This window comes from Grampus griseus, assembly GCF_964374135.1.
Source record: "Grampus griseus genome assembly, chromosome: 9".
NCBI lineage: Eukaryota > Metazoa > Chordata > Mammalia > Artiodactyla > Delphinidae > Grampus > Grampus griseus.
This window is the reverse complement of record NC_139003.1, coordinates 42,329,576-42,351,319: the sequence shown is the minus strand read 5'-3', so window position 1 is coordinate 42,351,319 and position 21,744 is coordinate 42,329,576. Positions and strand designations below refer to the sequence as shown.

General features: G+C 41.8%; 1 protein-coding gene across 1 annotated transcript in view; it reads left to right on the top strand.

Annotated features, from left to right (window-relative positions):
- Nucleotides 1-21,744, top strand: part of NPSR1 (neuropeptide S receptor 1) — a gene marked incomplete at both ends in the record, with an annotated part of 161,689 nt that overhangs the window by 126,164 nt on the left and 13,781 nt on the right. The window contains 3 exon segments of the mRNA XM_082661700.1: nt 4,935-5,056; nt 5,060-5,136; nt 15,424-15,500. Of these exon segments, the coding sequence (XP_082517826.1) occupies nt 4,935-5,056; nt 5,060-5,136; nt 15,424-15,500 (276 nt within the window).

The following is a 21,744-nucleotide window of genomic DNA, read 5'->3' as shown; positions in this document are numbered from 1 at the left end:
ACATCAGGCAGTACTGACACAGATACTTTGAATGGCAACTTAATAATATCTAATAAAATATAAAATGTGCAGCCTTTTGACATAAAAATTCTACTTCTTGGTATCTTCTCTGGACAAATACTCACATGTGTGCATGCACACGCATGTGTTGTGTGTTGCAGCATTGCTTAGAATAGCAGGAATTCAATGCTAACCTTGGTGTCCCTCAATGGAGGAAAGGCTAGCATCCTATGTAGAAGTTTCAGTAGATTAGGTTCATTGATTGCATACTATGTGCTATTCGTGATTCTAAGTTCTTTACATATGTTAAATACTTTAATCCTCACAACAGCTCTGTGATGTCAATTCTATTATTATTTGCATCTTAATCTGGGCAATTACAATTCAAAGAGTTAAAGTAGTTTGCCCAAGGTCATACAGCTAGTAGGTGCAGAGGCAGGATTTGAACCCAGATGGTCTGGGTTCAGTTTAGGTGTCCTTGATTACTGTCTCTCAGTGAGGAGGTGGCAGAGCCATGGAGAGTAATATGCATTGACATGAAAATATCTACATCATATATTGAGTAATAAAAACAACATACATGCAGTATCATACTGTATGATAACATTATCGTAAAGAAAAACTCAAAACAATGCTAGATATTGTGTACAGAAAGAGAGAGAAGAGTGTGAGAGAATGCAAGAAAATGTGAGGTCTCAGAATAACAAACAACTGCCTGCAAAAATGTACACCAACTAGTCCTCACGTCTGGGGATGGGAGCTGGACTCTCCATAGAGAACACAGGGACTTACATGCCTTTAGGGAAGTTTTATACCAGAAACATATCAGTGTGTTGTGTGCAATTGAAAGTAATTTTAAGATCGAATTTATACCTGTTTCTCAGGCTTTTTTAGGTTGTGTGAGTGTAGGAAGGTGTGCAATTCGCACCAAGCTTTCCAGACAGTGTCATGCTCTAGCATCTTCTCCGGCAGAGAAGGATGCAGGGGAGGGCACGAGGGTAAATGGGAGAGATATTTTATGATATATGTATGCAAAAGTGTGATACTCTTACTCAGCCAAACACTTATTTACGTCCTGCAGGCTCTGGGAAGGATTGCATTTGGTGTACAAAAAGACACCCACACCAGAGTATTTCAAGGCGAAAGAAATAGGAGTAAAGTGAACTTAAGTATAAGAAAACATGTGAGGGGTGTCCCAGGACACTTGCTGGAGGTCGAGGCTTTGGGCTCCACAGTCAAGAGGGAAACATGGTCAGTTACATGTCTCACCACCATATTCATTAGATAAAAATTAATCAACTGTTTAGCTTATGGGAAATAGGACTGGTTCTGGGAGATACTGCGCAATATTATAAATCATGTCCTAAATTACAGGAAAGGCAGGAATGAATATTATAGTGTTCTTTAAAAGATGTAAAGCAATTTACTTCCTCACTATAAAATTAATAGACGCTTCATTTAGGGCACTTGGAAAATAATCATCTCTAATAGCTTCAGGGAAAGATGCAAGCTTGGAAACAGAAATTCGCCGTTTTCCCTTCCTCTGCCCAATCCCAACTGAAGTCATAGAAGAAGCCTACAAATAGGAGGAGACCTGCAGCTGGGATGGGAGCCAAGGAAAGACGCCATCCAAAGACCAGAAACTTCAAGGAATTCCCAGCACACAGGGAGCAGATTAAATATTAACAAGGATGCCAAGCCCCCTAGGAAAGCTGCATGGCCTTTCAGGAAGCTGAAAAGATCCGCACGGTGATAGGATGTGGTAGTTGGTGGAACAGGGTGTAAGAAGGTCCAGAGAACCTTGGGCTAGAGTCATCTTGCTGCTCCAGCACGTTAGAATGTAAGGGCAGCTGTGAGGGGCAGGGTTGGGGGTTTATGTGACGGAGCTGAGAGAAGGCGGGAGAAAGAGATTCCCCACAGAGCAGCACAGAAAATGGAGCCAGTGGAAGCCAGGAGGAACTCTCCTGTGGCTGAGCAAGCACGTGGCAATGGTAACAAAACCAAGGGAAGGAGAGCAGAAATGGGGGGGCACATTTTTACTGATGTTTTATTGCTTTTTACTAAAGTGGTTATTTCCTAAGCCAGCAACTCCAGAGGAGTTGTCAGTTTTAAAGCTCTTTAGTAAAAATAACTGTGAGAGTAATTAGAAAACCATCAACCCATAATGAAGAGAGATATATAGTGCCAGGTATGAAAATATAATATACAACTTTGATAATTATAACAATATGATACTGGAACCTATCTAAAGCATATAGAATACCAAATCAGTTAGAAAAGAATGAATTTGCCAGTGTATCGTGTTAGAATAGCTGTCTAGCCATTTAAAAAAAATAGATCACTACATGTCACAGTTAATTACAAAGTAAATTCCAATTAGATTGAAAAAGCAAAAATTTTAAACATAAGAGGGTATGGGTATGGGTAAAACGTTCATCATTTTGGTGAGGAAAATATCTTTCTAGGAAAGAAATCTTGCAGTTCTTTAGTAGTCAAAAAGATCATTTCTATATATCTTTCATTTACTTGTCGCTTTGTTTCTTAAAAATTTCTCAAAATTTTTTCATGTCCTTTGCCCACTTTTTCAATTGGTGTGATCTTATTTCTTTGCCAGAGTTCTTTATAAGAAGGATATTAGCCCTTTGCTTGTCATATACAAATATTTCCTATTTGTCATTTTGCTTTTTTTTTTTTTTTTAAGGTACGCGGGCCTCTCACTGTTGTGGCCTCTCTCGTTGCGGAGCACAGGCTCCGGACGTGCAGGCCCAGCGGCCATGGCTCACGGGCCCAGCCACTCCGCGGCATGTGGGATCTTCCCGGGCCGGGGCACAAACCCGTGTCCCCTGCATCGGCAGGCGGACTCTCAATCACTGCGCCACCAGGGAAGCCCTCATTTTGCTTTTTAAGTATGTTTACAATTTATAAATAATTTTAAAATTTTTATTTAGTAAAAACTATTTTTATTTCCCTTATTGTTTCTGCTAATTGAAGAACTGCAAGATTAAATATTTGGATAGGAAATCTTACCAACAAGATAACTAGACTAAGAGGAAAAATCCTCAGTGCTGGGCAACTATAAGGAAAAGGACACTTCTGTACACTTCTAGTGGGAGCCATAAATTGTAGACACTTTGGGGGAAACTTAGCTATATTTGCCCCAATCTTCAGTTTCTAAGAGTTCATCCTAAGGAAATAACCAGAGCAGTGCAAAGAGATGCATATGAATTATTTATAATACAAAATAATTGGAAACAATTTAAATACTCAATACTTTGAAAAATTGGAGTTTAGTCTAACCATGGAAAAATTTTATTTTGTCCGTGTTTTTTATTTTATTTATTTATTTATTGTGGTACGCAGGCCTCTTACCGTTGTGGCCTCTCCCGTTGCGGAGCACAGGCTCCGGACGCGCAGGCTCAGCGGCCATGGCTCACGGGCCCAGCCACTCCACGGCATGTGGGATCTTCCCAGACCGGGGCACGAACACACGTCCCCTGCATCAGCAGGTGGACTCTCAACCACCGCGCCACCAGGGAAACCCATCTACTTATTAATTTTTAAGTTCATTACTACATTGAAGCACTGTTTACCACGTAAGGTGACTGCAGGGGCTTTTAAACTACCTAATTATCACTGACATCAAGGGGCTGAGTTTTCAAACAGGAGCAGAAGAGCTCCCACTCCACTGGATCACTTGATCCATGTACGGTGACGACAGAAAGACCTAAAAAGACTGTATTATAATTCCACCCCAAGGTTCCTGCTTGTTCAGTGTGCCAGTAATATCTGTTTTCTAAATCTTTCTAATAACTCTTTTCAGAGTGACAATTCAGCAAGAACAGAACCCCAGATATTATTCTCCCAAGTATTTGGGATTGAAGATTCTACTAGAGTCCCTAGTTTCTTCTAGAATTGTTCTCACTTCTTATAGCTCCTTGACCACACCCTACACACCTCTCTACGATACCACCAGACTCTACATTTCCCTCCCCACCCAGAAACATGCAACTGCTTTCCAATTTGAAAGTTGGAAGGTAGAGGGAGGTCTCCTGTCCCTGGATGAAGAAGGGCCGCCAAGACCAGTCAGCACAGACAGCACAGCTACAATGGGGATGAAGATGAAGACCTTCAACAACAGCTTAACAGAAAGCATCACATCAAAACAACTCTTTTCAAAAAGCACTCTCATGTATATTAATTGTCTCTCTCTAGCCCCATCATGACTTCATTAGGTGAGCAGAGTGTGTATTTTTTTTTAAATCCCACTTTAGAGAAGAACTCAGGCTGAGACTGAGTGATTTGCCCAAGGTCAAAATATCACATCTGAAAGAGCCCAAATCTAGTGTGTAGGGGCTTGGTTTGAATGAACCCTGCTCTCCAGAACCAAGCCCAGTGTTCTTTCTCTGCCTTACAATTCCTCCCTTGTTCCTTCAAATGAAAGAAGGCTACTTAACATTTGGCAAACAGCTTTCAAACACTGTCGCAGTGCTTCACAGTGCTAGGTACAAGAGAAGGATGACAGACAGACCAAAGTCCCATCCCTGCCTTTGAGGATGGGCAAGGTACAAGAGACAAGCATTCGCACAGCAACCTATCAAATGTATGTGGTACAAACTGAGCTCCGTAGTACTTTAGGAATGGGTGCATCAACATCTCAATCAAGCAGGTAAATCGGGGAAGCAAAAGAGGAGAAACTGGGGAACACTGACCTTATACCAGGCAGTGTTCCAGCTTCTGTGTAAGCATACTCTTTTTAATCCCTGCATCAGCCTTAGATGCTGGTCCTATTATCCCCTTTTTATGCATGAGGAAACTGAGGCTCTGAGAGTTCCAGAATCCCTCTTCCACCATGATATTTTTTCACACTAGATGCCAAGCGTGCTCCCAAAGGATGTTTCCAGATGCCCAAGCATCCCTCTCTTTTCTCTGAGCAGAAAAGCAGGCCAAGGTCCTCAGCGTGATTGCCTGGAGCTTCTCTTTCCTATTCTCCATTCCCACCCTTATCATATTTGGGAAAAGGAAACTCTCCAATGGTGAAGTGCAGTGCTGGGCCCTGTGACCCGACGACTCCTACCAGACCCCATACATGACCATCGTGGCCTTCCTGGTGTACTTCATCCCCCTGACAATCATCAGGTAAGAGGCCAGCAGGCCAGACCCATACAGGGGCTTTCCCGGTTCACCAACTGCTGCTCTCCTCCCCTATAGTCACTCATTGCTCCTAGTGTCCTTTGGGGAACGGGCTAGGTGACAAGATTTTATCTAAAGATGCTATGTGCTAAGCTCAACTCCTCCAAAGTGGGACAAAGAGGAGGGAACTAACATTTTCTGAGTATGTGCTGTGGGGCAGGCATTTTACCAGGTGGTTAACATTGATCTCATCAACCACACTACAACTCTGTGAAATAACTATTATCCCCATCTTATAAATGATAAAACTCAAACTCAGAGAGATTAAGTAACTTACCCAACATTACGCAAGATTTAACCCCAGGTTTGTCTGATTCCATATCCTGTTCTTTCTCCTATGTCATGCAACCTTTCAAATATAAGACATAGTACCAGTTTCAGAGATCTTATAATCGAAAAGACAGACAAACTTGAAACAAAACTGAGCAAAAAAATGCAATACACACAAAAATATGTTAGACAGTGTATGCGATGAGGTCAAATAATGGCAGGGAACACTTCTTGGAAGCATCCTTTGAAGGAAGAAAGGCTTCAGATAGGAGAAGGGGACGGTGGAGAGAAAGCAGTTTCCCTGGTAACTGGGGGTCAGAGTGCGTATGGTGACAGGAAACGACAGGCAGGCAGTGCCGATGGAAAGGAAGTTGGCAATAAGCTCTTTCTGGATGGGGTGAGACTCAATTGTGAAGGGCCTTAGGAACCAAGCCATAGTATGTTCCCTTTGTCCTGCAGCCAATGGTGGGCCAAAGATGGTCTTTCAACAAAGAAGACCACAACCACCTGGACAAGGCAGGGTCTCCCTTGGTCACATGGCAGGATCATCTCTGAAAGAGTGGCTCTGCACGGGTGGACGGGATCAGGAATTGCAGGGAGATACCTGGCATGTTGAGTATGTATATGGGTCTTGCTCATCCTGCACCTTCTGAGTGTCCCCAAGCCTGCCATCGAGTGTCACGTAATTCGTCCTGGGCAAAGGAAGATCAGCCTTTGGGTTTCAATAGTATAAATAATGCTGTGATAAAAACCTTTGTACTTAAAATTATTCATGAGTCTCTGATTATTTCCTCAGAACTCATGCTAATAGAATTGCCAGATCACAGATGATGCTCATTTTGAGACTTTTGATGCATCTGCATAAACCGCCCTATTAAAAAATGTGTATTCCTGCCGACAGCAAACAAGAGCTCTCATTTTTCCTCCCCTGACCCAGAGGAAGGTGGTGTCATTTCTTTATTAAGTCTTTGCTGACCACAGAGGTTTAAAAAAGTATCTCATTGTTTCAATATGCATTTCTTAGATTAAGTGGTTGCGTATTCTTCAAGTGTTTTCTGACATTATAGGAATCTCTTGTTCTTGCTCTTTGTTCGTCTTTAGTCTCTTAAGATGCTAAAGCTGGAAAAATGTTATCCACCACATAGTCCAGCCCCTAAACTTTTCACGAGTAGACTTAGGGCTAAAAGAAGCAAAATGACTTGCTCTCCATCAGCAGCAGAGGTTGAGCTGGACAGGAGCAGAGTGATTCCCACTGTTAGCCCCTCAGCCTTACTGAGATTGGATATTGTCCAGTCATCTCTGCTGAATCTACAAGTTAACATCTATATTGTATTTCAACTTACTGCTCTCCTCTCCACCAAGCTGAATCTGGGGGGAAGCCTGAAGGGAAGATGAAGGTTATTTAGACAATCAATCAAAGGTAAGTAACAGCCACATTAAAAGAAGCCCATGGAAGAGGAAAGAGGCCAGTTGCAGCGGTAAGAAAGTATTTGGAAAGAAGTGACTCATGACGTCACAGGCAACTGACACATCGATTTCGGTGGCAGCAAATGTCCCAGCTTCTCTCCTGATTAATTTCCCATCAGCTCCTGAAATCAGTCAAAACCCCTGCTCAGCAGGGCGCATGCAGCCATGAACCACAGGCTCCCAACGTGCTGTCTGGCCAAATCCCTCATGCGGGGCTTTCACTGTCTGAAATTTCCCCCATTAATTCGAGCTGCCTCTTCTTCTCCTCCAACTTGCCTACCGCCCAACTTGTGCATTTTTGTAGTGTCTTTGGAAAATGCAAAGTCTAATTTAATGATTAAAGGGGATGATTTCAAAATCACTCAGCCCTTGTCAGACAAAACAAAGGCCTCAGTAAACCCTGCTCCTTGCTCCTTGCTTCCAGCTGGGGTAGAACCATGAAAATTCAGAGTGACCTTGCTCTGTCTGTCCTTGAGCTTCCCTGAAGCATTTCCTACCTACTCAGTCATCATCTTCCCTCTTCCTCTTCCATGGTCAGGCTTCTGCAGGAGAGAAAGCTTCTCTCTGGGGGATGCAGCATAGCAACTCCCCGCTTCTTGAACCAAGACCAGGCCCAGATGGAGTTTTGTGAAGAATTTGTTTGCCAGCTAGTTGAGGGATAAGTTGCTATAATTTCATCTCTCTCAGAGCTAAAGCTCAACTCTTTTTTTTTGTTGTTGTTTTTCTTAATCACACTTTGTTACCCTGAGCTTGATTCTGTTGCTAGTGACTCTTTCAGATAAGGTTAAATTCTTAATTCCAAGACTGAGTAGACAAAAGAAACAACACAGATAAGGTGTTCATGCTCTTTATTAACCATGCCTCATGCTTTATTGTCCCTCATGCGTGATACATATATACATATATATATATACATATATGTACATACATATATATACATATATGTATATATACATATATATGTATATTCTTTCCAAATTGATAGGCAAAAATACATATATACTATTGTTTTAATTCGCATTTCGTTCATCACAGATGAGGTTGAACACATTTTATATGTTCGTTATTATTTTTGTTTTTTAAGTAAATTACCTATTCGTATTCTTTTACCCGTTTTTCTCCATTTTATTTTATTTTCTCTATTCTCTGTCTTTAGAGATATTTTTTATATAAAAACTTTTCCTGTTTTTATATGATTAGGATATTTCCCTAGTTTGTCCCTAGTTTGCCTTTTTATTTTGAATGTGATTTTATTTTGCTTTCAGTTAATAAGAGTGACATAATTAAGGAGAGAAATCATGAATACCTAAATTAGAAAGTCAAATGACTCGATTTAAAAAAAGAATCATAGGAAAGCACTTTGCAAAACTTTATATAAATGCATGTGAAAATATGAATGAAATGTATATGGCTTTTCTGCAATATATAAGCATTTTATATTTTAGTATATTCACATCGACACACAATTTTCTTTACATTTTTTTCATTTCTTTTCTTTCTTAGGAAATTGTCCCTTTCACAAACTTATCTATACTTTAACTTTTTAATGATTTATAATTTTAATTATTTGAAAATAATTTCAGTGTTGAGAGCATGTTAAAAATATCACCTTAAAATATTTGATTTTGATGTTTAATTTGATTTTTATGTAATATGAATTAGAGATCTAAGTTAAATTTTTTTTTTTTTTTTTTTAGTGCTGGGTCATTTGTTCCAATATCACTTACTGAATGATTTATCTTTTCTCTACGGTATGAAATGGTAATTTTATCATATGCATATTTATATTATAAACGCTCTTATTGTTTCTGAGTTTTCTATTCCCTTCACTTTATTCTGTTTTTATTTTCTCTATTCTCTATCTTTAGAGAATTCTTTATGCAATAACCTTTTTCTTTTTTAATATATTGCAAAAATTTCCCTAGTTTGTCATTTGTTTCTTCACTTTGAATATGGTTTCATTTTGTTTCCAGTTTGTAGTGATTGACATAATTAAGAAAAGGAGAAAACACACAAATAACTAAATTAGTGGTTTTTCTGCCCCTAACACCACATTGTTTTCATTACTGTAGCTTTATATACATTTAATATCTGCTAAGACAGATCGCTGGTCCTTTTCAGATTCCGTGGCTATTCCTGGAGAAGCTGCTCACACACTCTCCTTGCACCCACTACTGCAGCCAGAACAAGCCATCTCTTGTTTCCGGGACACCCCACACTCCTCTCACCCCTGGGCTTTTGTGCACATCATTCCTTATGCCTGAGCACTCCTCCAGTCTCACCCTGCCTTGCTTCTGGCAAAATGATTCACATTCTTTCTGTCTCATTTCAAATACCAAACCCCACACGGAGCTGCCCCTGCCAATCCTAGGCCGCATCCCGCCTCAGTTTGTCCATGTTGCCATTAAGGCTTCACGGGAGAGTCATTGCCTGCTAGTGTGGCTACATTTCTTGAGTACATGGACTCTTGTCTCTTAATCTCTAGACTCCAAACCCAGCACGTAACATACACTTCATAAATGTTTGATTAAATAAACAATGCAGACCTGACTGATGAACTTCATCAATCAGACAGAAGTGTCATGTCACTCCATATCTCTCTCTCACTCTCTCACACACACAGACACACACCCCCCTAGTATATAAATTTCTGGTTATTTAGTGCCTAGATCAGTTTCTGGCATATGGTAGATACTCCATAAATATATGTAAAAGGAAAGAAGGAAGGAAGAAAGGCAGAGAGGGAGGGAAAGAGAGGAAGGAAGGAGTTGTATTGTCAGTGGCAAACTGTCATGAGAGCTGTGTATGGATAAAGATTTAGCTGTTCTGTCATTAATTAAATCAGGCTGCCAGGACTTGAAACCACAGTGACTGACAATAAAGGCAATACACTGTTTTTCTGGGTCAACACAACTCCTGTTGTTTCAAAATTTACTTGACACAGCTGTCTAACTGTTGCTGGGAAAGGTTTTTAGCCCTGGTGTAATTGCTTTACTTTAGCTATGGTTATTTTCTTGCTACCTAATTGATTTCTCATTCTCCTATCATTTTTACTCTGTGAGACAAAGGCAGAGGCTTAAAAGATCCAGAGCCGACAATTGCAAAGGAATAAGAGGAAGAAAGCACGCTTGTCATGGAGCACTGATTTATGTTACACGAAAAAAAACCCATCTTATTTTGCTTGGGGAAAGGGGAACAGACCGTGGGAAAGCCCCAAGCTGAGGTCAGTACAGTTCTATGGACTACAAGGCCATGGTGGGTAAAAGGGCCCAAGATCCTAGCCAGCACTGTCCATGACATGAAGTCCAAGGCCAAGGTCGGATGACCCATCGCATCGGTCAAGGAAGTGACATCCTATATATTCTTACCTGAGGGGTGGCAAGAGTTAGGTCTTTTGAAAAAGCCAATATCACTAGCCTGCCAGGTTATGGTAGATGCTTGTGTTTGAATTTCCCATATCCATTCCACTCTAAGCCATTCATGGCAACCCCTCCCCTCGGCATGTGAATGGTTCAGGAACGGCCACGTCATCCAATTCTAGCCAATGAAATGTGAGCTCTCTGAAGAGCTTTTGGAAAGATTTCCCCATTCGAAGCAACAAAAGAGTATGAAATGAAAAATAAAAATCTTCCTTCCACTTCTGCCCTGTCCCCCTCCTCAGAAGTAGCACTGTTAAGAATTTCTTATATACCAGCAGTTCCCAACCTTTTTGGCACCAGGCACCAGTTTTGTGGAAGGCAATTTTTCCACGGGCGGGGGTGGGGGGGCTGGGGGAATGGGAAGAGAGGGGCTGGTTTGGGCGGAATTGCGAGCGATGGGGAGCAGCAGATGAAGCTTCACTCCCTCACCTGCCGCTCACCTCCTACCGTGTGGCCTGGCTCGTAACAGGCCACGCACCACTACCGGTCCACAGCCCGGTGGTTGGGGACCCCTGCTATATACCCTTCCAGGACTGTTCAATTCATATACCAGCATATACACATGTATAGAAACAAATTATACACGCTGAACAATGTCTGATCTTTAAAAAAACATGTTAATCAATCATTTTACTTTCCTGTTTAGAGCCATTCAGTGGATTTCCATTGTTTCAGGATAAAGTGCAAGACCTCTAACCCTGCACTAAAGGCCATGTGTGACTTGGCTCTTGCCTCACTCTCCATCCTTATCTTAAGGCACACAAGCTGCCTTACTCACCATGCTTCAGCCATGCTGGCCTTCCCTAAGTTCTTCAAATGCGCATGATCCCTCCTGTTTCAGCAACTTTGCACATGCTGTTCCCTCTGCCTGAGTGATCATCCTCTTTTGCATTTAAAAAATCAATTTTATCCTTCAGATCTTAGCTGAAATTTCACCTCCTCTGGGAAGGTTTCCATGACCCCCAGAACAAGCCTTCTATTATATACTCTTGTATCTCCCTATATTTTATCTTCATAGCCTTAGTATTAGTGAAGTTAACTAATAAAGGGGAGAGACGCTTTTGGTCAGGGAGCATCCTTAAGCCCCTGCTAGGAGAAGAGTAAAAAGGACCGTGCTAAGTGAAGCATCAGCTCCCCCTACACCCCCTCCCTATGCTTGGCCTCTAATGAGAACTTCAGAGCACAACTGGACATCATCCTCAGGCCCCAAAATGAGGCAAAGATGCAGGCAGAGATGGAGCCTGTGGCTCCAAGACTGTGCTGGGCCTCCTTCAAGTCCCCAGGCCTGTGCTGAGTCCTGCAGCGTTTGTGAAAGGTGCACTTTTGGTCTGAGTGGAATGCTCTCCATGTGTCTTGAGGACAGAGAGAATTTTTGTTCTGTTTCCTGACGCTCCTCGTACACAATCCAGAAGCAAGACTCAGGAACTGGCCTCAGGCATCCTCTTAAATACTTAATGCCACTTGAAAGGTCTTCCTCTGGCTTAGACTCCCGCACTCTCCCACCGCCAGGAGCTGCCTTCATGAAGGTAATGAAGGAAAACGGGTCTGTGTCTGGACTGTCTTCCATAAAATCAAGAAATAAACCAGCCAGTTGCAGGGAAGAGGTATTTTACTCAATCTTAGTGACCCTTAGGTTTTCAGATTTCTAAGAAACTTGAAGAAAAGCTACAACTGCTGAGGGAGTGGAGATAAAAGACATGGAAGAAGTTGACCCAAAAGAATGGAGGTGCTATTCCTCAGCTCTGTTTCTGAGAATGGGCTATTTCTAGGTCTGCTTGATCTTTAAGATACAACTGCCATAGACAAAATTCAGCGTGCCTAGTGTTACACCAGCATGGAAGCCCCAAGGAAGGGGAAGCTAACTGTCACTGAGGAACAGAGGCAGCTCAGAAAGGTTTCACAGCAAAGTGATATATAGAGAATGGGCTAAAAAAAAAAAAAAATGAATGTATTTTCAGGAAGAAAGGAAAGCAAACACAGAGAAATGGAAGACCTTGGATCTCACATTCACCCAAAGTCAACCACATACTAAGCATGGAATCGGGGTTAGTTTAGTTGGTTTCTCCTGTTGCCCACATGGAAAAAATGTGTTGAGAGACAGTGGGAAGGGAGGGAGGCAGGATGATAATCATAGAGATGAAGAAAGCAGAGACAGATTGTGGGAGACTTTGGATGCCCTGCTTGAGAGACTGGATACCATCTTATAGGAAAGTGGAGGCACTGGAGGGTTTTTAAGCCAGGGAATGATGCTCTGTCCCAGAGCTCCAGTTCTGATGGCGGGAGGTGTGGGCATTCAAGATGCTAGCAGAGTGGAGGTGTTTAGAAGACTATGGCAAATAATCAGGCAAGAGATTATAAGGGGTGCTTGCTTTGTCAGCATGTATACTAAAATTAGAATGATACAGAGAAGATTGGTATGGCCCCTGCATAAGGATGACACATTAATTTGTGAAGTAATGCACACTTCTGTGTTTAATGGGTACAGAGTTTCAGTTGCGGAAGATGAGAAAGTTCTGGGGATGGATGATGGTGATAGCTGCAGAGCAATGTCAGTGTACTTAATGCCACCGAACTATACACTTAAAAATGGATTAAATGGTAAATTTTATGTTATGTTTATTTTACCACAATAAAAATATCATCAAAATATCAATATTAAACAAAAAGAGATCATAAGGGTCCGAAGTGATAGTGAAGAGCAGGAACGGAGAGGAGGGTACAGGTGATGGAGACATTTTGAAGGACAGTCCATAGAACTTGTTGATTAATTAGGTGAAAGAAATCAGCAAGAAGAAGGAAATGAATGTATTCAGAGTGCTCTCTGACGCATGACTGTTACACCCTGAGAAGTGGCTGGATTTGGGGAATAAGCTAAAGAGGCATCTTACTTATTAGTTTTCCTGGCTAACAGTAAAGCTGGTACTGGCTTTCCACCTGCCTGACTGATCCTAAGGAGACGAGGTGGGGGTGACTAAAGCCCAAACCCCTAACACATAAAATCTTTCTTAATTTTCCATTGTACATATGGCTGATGGTCAATAAGTATTTGAATTATTGATCAGTTAAGCCCTGGGGTTGCAATTGTAGTACACAATTAATGCTTGATGGTGGTTGTAACCTTTCCTTGTATTTCATTTACCTGGGAAAAAGTTTCCCTGCTCTAACAAATATTCAACTTAGGGTAAAGAATAGACTCATTAGCAGTTTTCTTTCTCATTTTTTCTTTAATGTAGACAAACAATTTCCAGGAAAGTCCCTGGGCAGGTATATGAGAAGGAGTGAGGATGCTCCAAAAAGGCCCCGAGCTTTCCTGGAACACTCAGAGGGGTTCTCTGAGCAGGGCAAAATCAATAAGGAGGGTTTCACCACAGCCATTAATTGAAGTATATTCTAAAGATCATTAAAAGCAATTAGTGCTTTGTCAGCTACTGCAAAATAGAACTCTGATTTTTTTTCAACCAAGTGATTCTCAAGAGGGAAGTTGGTGCAGTTTTAAACTGAAGAAGTGCTTTGTCTCAAAGTTTTTAGTCAAGGTTCTTAATAAATTAGAAATGTCAAATAGCTAATTAAAGGCATGCATGTTTATATTTATCAAAGGGAACAAAGGATACAAAATTTGCTAATGCTTTTGAGTCATTAACACTTTTTTCCCTTTTAGGTACAGATTATATCATGTAAAAGTAGGTGTGATATTATGTGAAAATTGGGGAAGAAATAGAGGAAAGAAAATGGCATTTATTGAGCCTCTGCTACTTTTCAAGCCTGTGCATAGCACTTTAAATGCTGTCACATTTGATCCCTATAAACCTCTTAAGAGGTTTGTACTACTACCTCGATTTGACAGTCTCAACTGAGGCCCAGTGTCTTAGTGGGTTCGGGCTGCTATAACAAAATATCACAGAGTAGGTGACTTCTAAACAGCACAACTGTATTTCTCACAGTTCTGGAGGCTGGAAGTCTGAGATCAGTACAGTACATCTGAGATCAGTACAGTACATCTGAGATCAGTACAGTACATCTGAGATCAGTACAGATCAGATCTGCCAGTACATTTGGGTGAGGGCTGTCCTCCAGGTTGCAGACTTCTCCTTGTAGCCTCACATGGCAGAAGGGTCAAGAAAGTTCTGTGGGGTCTCCTCTTATAAAGGCATTAATCCCATTCATGAGGACTTCACCCTCCTTATGATCTAAGCACCTCCCAAAGGCCTCACCTCCTTATACCATCACATTGGGGATTAGGATTTCAACATGTAAATTGGGAGAGGAGAGGGACACAAACATTCCTCCTATTTCGCTCAGTGTATTAGCTATGTATTGTTGGGTAACATATTATCATGAACCTGGTGACTTAAAACATATACTTATTATCTCACAGTTTCTGTGGGTCAGGAGTCTGGACAGTTAACTGGGTCCTCTGCTTAGGCAAGGCAGCCATCAAGGTGTCTGCCAAGGCTGGGGTGTCATCAGAGGCTCAATTGAGGAAGGATCTTCCTCCAAGCTCCCCTGGGCTCCTGGCGGAATTGATTTCCTGGGGCTGTAGGACTCACAGCAACTTGCTTTTTCAAAGCTAGGAATACAGAGAGACACTAGCAAGACAGGTGCTACACAACTATGTAATCACAGACATCCCACCACTTTCACCCCAATGCATTGATTAGAAGCAAGTCACAGGTCCAGCCAACACTCAAGGGGAGAGGATGACACAGTGATGTGAACACTAGAGGCGGGAATCATGGAGGCACATGAAAGCCTGTCTAAAATCAAGGTCATGTAACCAGCAAGTAGTAGAGCTGGTTACAAATCTAAATCTTTCTGACCCCAAACCCTGTGTTTTGATTCCAGTCTAAGCTATACCTCTGACCACATGAGTTATCTTGGAGAGATCAGTTAACTTCACCAGGTCCAAGCCTCCTGGCTTAAAAAAAAGAAGGAGCTGCCATCTACTGTGATTCTACAGAGGTGGGCAGACCGTGGTTGAGAGACCCCTGACTCCACACCTCACACTCAGGAAACTCGGAGTGGTCTTCACAGTATGGACCCACCAGACATTTTATAGTATCTTTGGTCCTTTCCGCAGTGTCATCTACGCCATTGTGATCAGAACGATTTGGGTCAAAAGCAAAGCCCATGAGACAGTGATTTCCAGCTGCTCAGGTAAGTCTCTCATCTGCATTACCCAACTCTTAGCTAATTTTGCTTCTGTACAGGTTTTCCTCTAGCAAATGTGAGCTTGGGTTTTATAACAAGCCTGCTCTGTTATATCAGGGCCCAGCTGGCAGGTCAGACCCCCAAAGGCTGTCCCGGGCAGGCTCTGCTTTCTCCATGTGGCTTCCCTAAAAACTGAGGAAGGAGGACTTTGGGCCTGGCCAAGTTGTGCCAGCAGAGTCCTTCGAAGCAGTCTTTGAGCCAGGATCTGAGGGTCACCCTAGTCTGGCAGGTCTGGCAGAGAGGCCTCCTGGAGGACTCTGGGATGAAAAGAGAGGACAGTGCAGGGAGGAAGCCGCACATTCAGCAAAACACGAGGACAAACATTTCTACTTGGCTTACATTCTACAAGAAAACTGCCGTCTATCCACAGAACAGTCCTGGACCCTAGGACAGTCAAGGCATGGTTCATGCCTTCCCCACTGTCCCAGCACACCACCGCACAGCAGAATGAGCCCGAGGCTGCCAGCTACAACCCTTCCCCAAATCCCACTTCAGCAAACCTTAATGCTGAGCACCGCCTACACAATAGGTGCTGAGACTTGGAACGCCACCCTGCTTCCCAGGCAGACATTGCTGGGCCTCTGAGGACAACCTGGAGAGAACACAGCAAACCAACGTGCCCGAAAGAAAAGAGAAAGTGTTCCTGGGTGTCTAGTTACTTTAATGTGACTAGTTCTGAAGGAGGGGACCAGCTCTCCTCCCATGGAGCTTCCACACCTCCTCCCATTCCATGTACACACACAAACGCACACACTGAAACACCCAGTCTCACATACACACACACACACACTTACACGCCCATATGCACACACATATACATACTCACCCACATAAGCTCACACAAGGGCAGCAAGGTATAACACCGATCCCTGGAGTAAGAAGTGCTCGTTTCTGTTCCAGATGTGCCACTAAGAGCTGTGCCACCTTGCAAAGTCATTTAACCTCTCTGGACTCCAAGGGGTTAAAATGAGGGGACAGATTAGATTCTCTCTAAGTCTTCCTCTTTTCAGACTTTCAGCTGTTACCTTTACTGGACGAAGACAGAGCTCGTTTTCCTCCACATCGAAGCTACTTCTTTTAGTGTTACTTAGAGAAAGTTAAGAGGTTCATTATTGAGCACTAATAATCTGTATCCCTTTCCCTAGGAGAATTAGTAGAGATGTATAAGTCTTGGTGTCTTCAGCTGAATTCAGTTCAATTCTGCTGTGTTCCAACACGTGTCAGGAGTGGTCCAAAGGACCAAGAATGCCAAGGAGTAAATAGCATGGATCTTGACTATAGGAAGCCTACAGTCTTGTGCACTGGGTCTCAGCCCTAGCTGCACAAGAGTGTTTCCCAGGGAGCTTTTCAAATGCACCAGTACCCAGAAACTGCTGCCTGAGAGATTCTGATTTACTTCATCTGGGGTGGGGTCTGGGCATCATTACTTTGGAAAAGCTCTTTGGATGATCTTAATGTGGATCCATGGTTGACAGCCTCTGGTCTAATAGGAGACACTGTCACAGGCAGCTGACTTCCACTCTGAGTGACGAGTATAACCCAGAGGTGTTCACAGGCTGCTGGGAAATTTTCTACCCATGAAGAATCTATCATTTGCTTGTGGCTCAGCACAGATCTTTGTGCCTCCCTCATGCTGGTCTAGTCTTTGCACTCTGGTTCTTCTAGAAGAACAAGAGTAATCAGAGGGGATAAACACAAATGCATTCATTTTATTCTCTGTGGGTGGCTGGCGATGGTCAAAGATCAGAATATTTGTCTGAAAAAAAAAGATGGATGAAGGCATCCTTCCTATATCAGATATCAAAGAAATACACCAAATAGTTGTTGAACAATCATAGAATTACATGAAAGGGGGACTAGAACAGGACAGAAACTCTAAAGGAAACCTAAGGTATTTAGGGTATGATGAAGTAGTTCAGACTGATAGGAAAATAGAGATTGTTTGAAAATTAGTGTTGTTGAGAAAACTAACCAACTATTTTGAAATAGATGGATAGGTAAATAAATAAAAAAAAATACACATGATTGCTACCTTATATGTTATAAGGAAATAAAGTTCTGATTAAGGGAAAGAAAAGAAAATATACAAATTATTGTTTATAATCAGGAAAAATTGAAAAAGGTATGAACATCCTACAATGAGGGATTAAGTACATTAATTATACAGCCATACAATGAAATACTACAGCTCTAAAAATTATTGTATAGTATGCTTATTGCCTCAGAAAGATGTTTACGATGTATTAGATTAAGAAGGAGAAAGCTGTATGGTGTTGCCTTTATAAATGTGTGAATATATAATATACAATAGAATATATAAGTGCATGTACAGATAGATGATAGCTGGATGGACAGATAGATAGAAAATGTCAGGGAGGACAAGTACAAAATGTTATAGTGATTAACTCTGAGTGGTAGAATCTTAGTTGACTTTTATTTTCTTCTTTTATTTATTTATTTTTGTGTGTGCTTGGACACTGAGAGGTCTAACGCTGAGACTGTATACATATATTCATTTTGTAAAAATTATCATCTATCTTTTACAAATGGAAATCATATTAATTTTTAAATTATACATATCTGTATAGATATATCATTGCCTGGCGAGCTTTTCAAGTGAGTTGTCACTTAACAGAGTGCATGACCCTAGCGTGATGGTGAACAGATCAAGTGTAGTGTGACCAGAAGGCTTTGGAAGGTCCAGAGCTTTGGGTTGGAAGGATGCATGGGGAAAAGGAGGATGTTTTAGTATGCTCAGGCACCACAACAATATACCACAGTGAGTGGCTTAAAGAACAAATTATTTTATCACAGTTTTAGAGACTCGAAATCCAAGATCAAGGTACCAGCCAGTTCTGTTCCTGGTAAGAGCTCTCTTCTTGGATTGCAGATGTCCGCTGCTGCCTTCTTGCTATCTCCTCACATGGCAGAGAGGAGAGAGACAGAGAAATCTTTCTAATGTCTCTTCTTATAAGGGCACTAATCCCATTGTAGGGTTCCTGCTCTCGTGATCTCATCTAACTCTATTTCCCAAAGGCCCCATCTCCAAATACCATCACATTGGGGATTAGGGCTTCAACCTATGAATTTTGTGGGGACACAAAAATTCAGTCCATAACAGGGGAAGAGTCAGGAAAAAAAAAGAGATGGTGGAAAAAAACAAAGACTGACCAAATGAGAATAGACAAAAGCTATTTTTTCAAAGCTTGCTATAGCAACGGAGTCAGCCACCATCACTTGTCTCTTGGCAGAAATACAAAAGCAGGCAGTGGAGTGAGAAAGTCTCCAGGACGTCCTGATTGGTAGCTGTTGGCATGTGGAAGCTGTAAGTGTGCTGACTAGAAGCATGGCATCCTGTGTGATGTGTTAGGGGTGTGTATTTGGCTTTCTCAGGATGGCTTTAAGTAAAAAACAGGGGCAAATATTATAGAAGCTGTCAGTCATTTATCAAGTCTTGGCTATTTGGGGTAGACTGTTACAGGTATTCTTATTTGGCTTATGGACTGTGAGATAGAGACAGTGGTCTGACTTCCTCCAAGTCTGAGTTGCACATAGCAGATTGGCTTCCTGGTCTGGTTACTGTAGATAATGGGTTGGTTTCCTGGGCTGGTTGCTGCAGAGTGTGGGTCAGAGTTCCATCTTAAATATGATCTGGCCACCATCCATTTGTTTGTTCAGTCTGTCAACACAGACTGACAAGACAGAGGGACAGACAGAGCACTTACTGTCAGCCACTTCTGGGTCCTTTCCATACTTTACCTCCCTGAATCCTTACAGAACCCTGAAAGGTGATATTATCATCTATCTTTTGCACATGGAAGACAGGCTCGAGGGTAAAGCAATTTGCTTGTTTTCATAGGTAGCGCATGACACAGCAGGATTCAAATGCACATATGATTGGCTAGAAAGCCTATGTTTTCTCCTCTACATCAAGCTCCCTCTCAGGAAGAAGGACATGACAGAAAGGAAGGTGGTGAATGACTGAAAAAAGAGTTCAAACTAAAAGAAACCAAACCAACCATTTTTTTAATTAAAAAACCCAAACAGGATTGTTGGCATGGCTGTCTTTCACCAGCCTCCCTGCTGTGCTTGGCCTTCAGAGCACTATTCCAGAGTCACCTCCCAAAGTGTTTTGTTTTGATATATTTAAAAATCTAAAAGGTGACCTAATTTTGTTTAAGTAGGCTGAGCTCTTCCTGTACTTTCAGATTTAAATCAGATTGCTTTAAACCCTTGTCCTGTGATTTCTGCAGGTTCCAGGAGACTGCTGTGTCCTCTCTCCCTGTCCCTCTGAGTTCTTACCCCACTGTCTCACCTCCAACAGCTCTTCTGTTCCCTCTGATCCTGGTCCAACGAACCATGGAATTCACCTTATTTTCCTTAGGTTTGAGGTGATGAAAAGTTTCCACATTCTGTCAGCTACCCCACCACCCGGGGTATCTCTCACCCCTTTTTTCTCAGCAGGACTTTCACCATTGTGGTTGGGCCCCTGTCTCTCTCCAGAGTGCCTCATTTCTCACTGCTACTTGATTTTCCAGTCCCTGCACTCTTGGGTTTCCCCCATCCTCTAGTCCCTGAGATATTACAAAGCCACATAGAGATCCATTTCCCCACTGATACACAGTATGCCATTACTCCTCCCCAGAGGTGGAAATGGCTACAGTCAGTTTTTATTCTTTAATAAAGTTTATATGTCCATCACACCTATGTTTTAGTTGTCTGTATCTTTATATCAGCATCACTGACCCCTTTCTGGAATGAGGAGCAGGCAGATGGTGGTTTCAAAAGCCTGTATACTCTCTACATCTTATTCATAAGCAGAACTCACTTGGTTTTCTATCTGTCATTACAGCCAAGTAGCTCTGGAGTTGGCTGGTAAGTAGGATCTCCAGTGGTGTTAGTACCCCAGGATTACTGCTCATCAATGAGGGGACATAAGCAATGATTAGCGTGAACAGAAGCTCACTTTGTAAACACAGGCTGCAAAATTCAAGTTTAAGAATCACTCTTCTTTCTGGCAAGTATGTCTATTTCTCCCCCTCAAAGGCTGACAGAAAGGAAAGGAAAGAACTATTTAATAAATGATCTACAGACTTTCCCAAAAACAAGTGCGTGGAAGGCGAGAGGTAGAGAATATGAGGTTTCCAATCCCGTAGGTTATCTTTCATAAATGAGCTTGCTCTTGATGCCCAGGGTGTTTACTCCTATAAAACAGAACATTTATCGCATGGAGGCAGGAGATGGGGGAGGTGCACCCATGAAATATATGAAGTATAAGATATCTGATATAACTGAGTCTGTCCATTATGACTTGGAAGATGTGATGTGATCCATGCTATATCCAAAGTACATGTTTCCAATTAAATGGGGCAGAAAGAGGTGAAGAAAAATTTTTGGATTAGGAAGTGGGTTAGAGTCCTGTTCACCTCTAACTAAATGAACTTGAAATAAGCTCATTAAGTACCTTTCTTCATCAGTACATGAGAGTAAAATGGCTTCTTTGCAATCAACACCATCAGCAAAAGACATAAAAGAACTTTATGAAAAATATATACATATATAAATAAATGACACTTATAGCATGTTCGTGGATAGTAAGATTCAGTACCATAAATATGTCAATTCTCCTCAAATGATCTACAGATTAATGCAGTTCCAATCAAAGCTGAAATGGGACATTTTACTGAGCTTGACAAGCCAATTTAAAAACATACATGGAAAGAGAGAGACAAACCGTATGCTAACACATATATATGGAATTTAAGAAAAAAAAAATGTCATGAAAAACCTAGGGGTGAAACAGGAATAAAGACACAGACTTACTAGAGAATGGACTTGAGGCTATGGGGAGGGGGAAGGGTAAATGGTGACAAAGCGATAAAGAGGCATGGACATATATACACTACCAAACGTAAGGTAGATAGCTAGTGGGAAGCAGCCGCATAGCACAGGGAGATCAGCTCGGTGCTTGGTGACCGCCTGGAGGGGTGGGATAGGGAGGATGGGAGGGAGGGAGATGCAAGCGGGAAGAGATATGGGAATATATGTATATATATAACTGATTCATTTTGTTGTGAAGCTGAAACTAACATACCATTGTAAAGCAATTATATTCCAATAAAGATGTTAAAAAAAAAAAAAAGAACACTTACAACTCAACAATAAAAATTTTTTTAAATGGGAAAAAAAA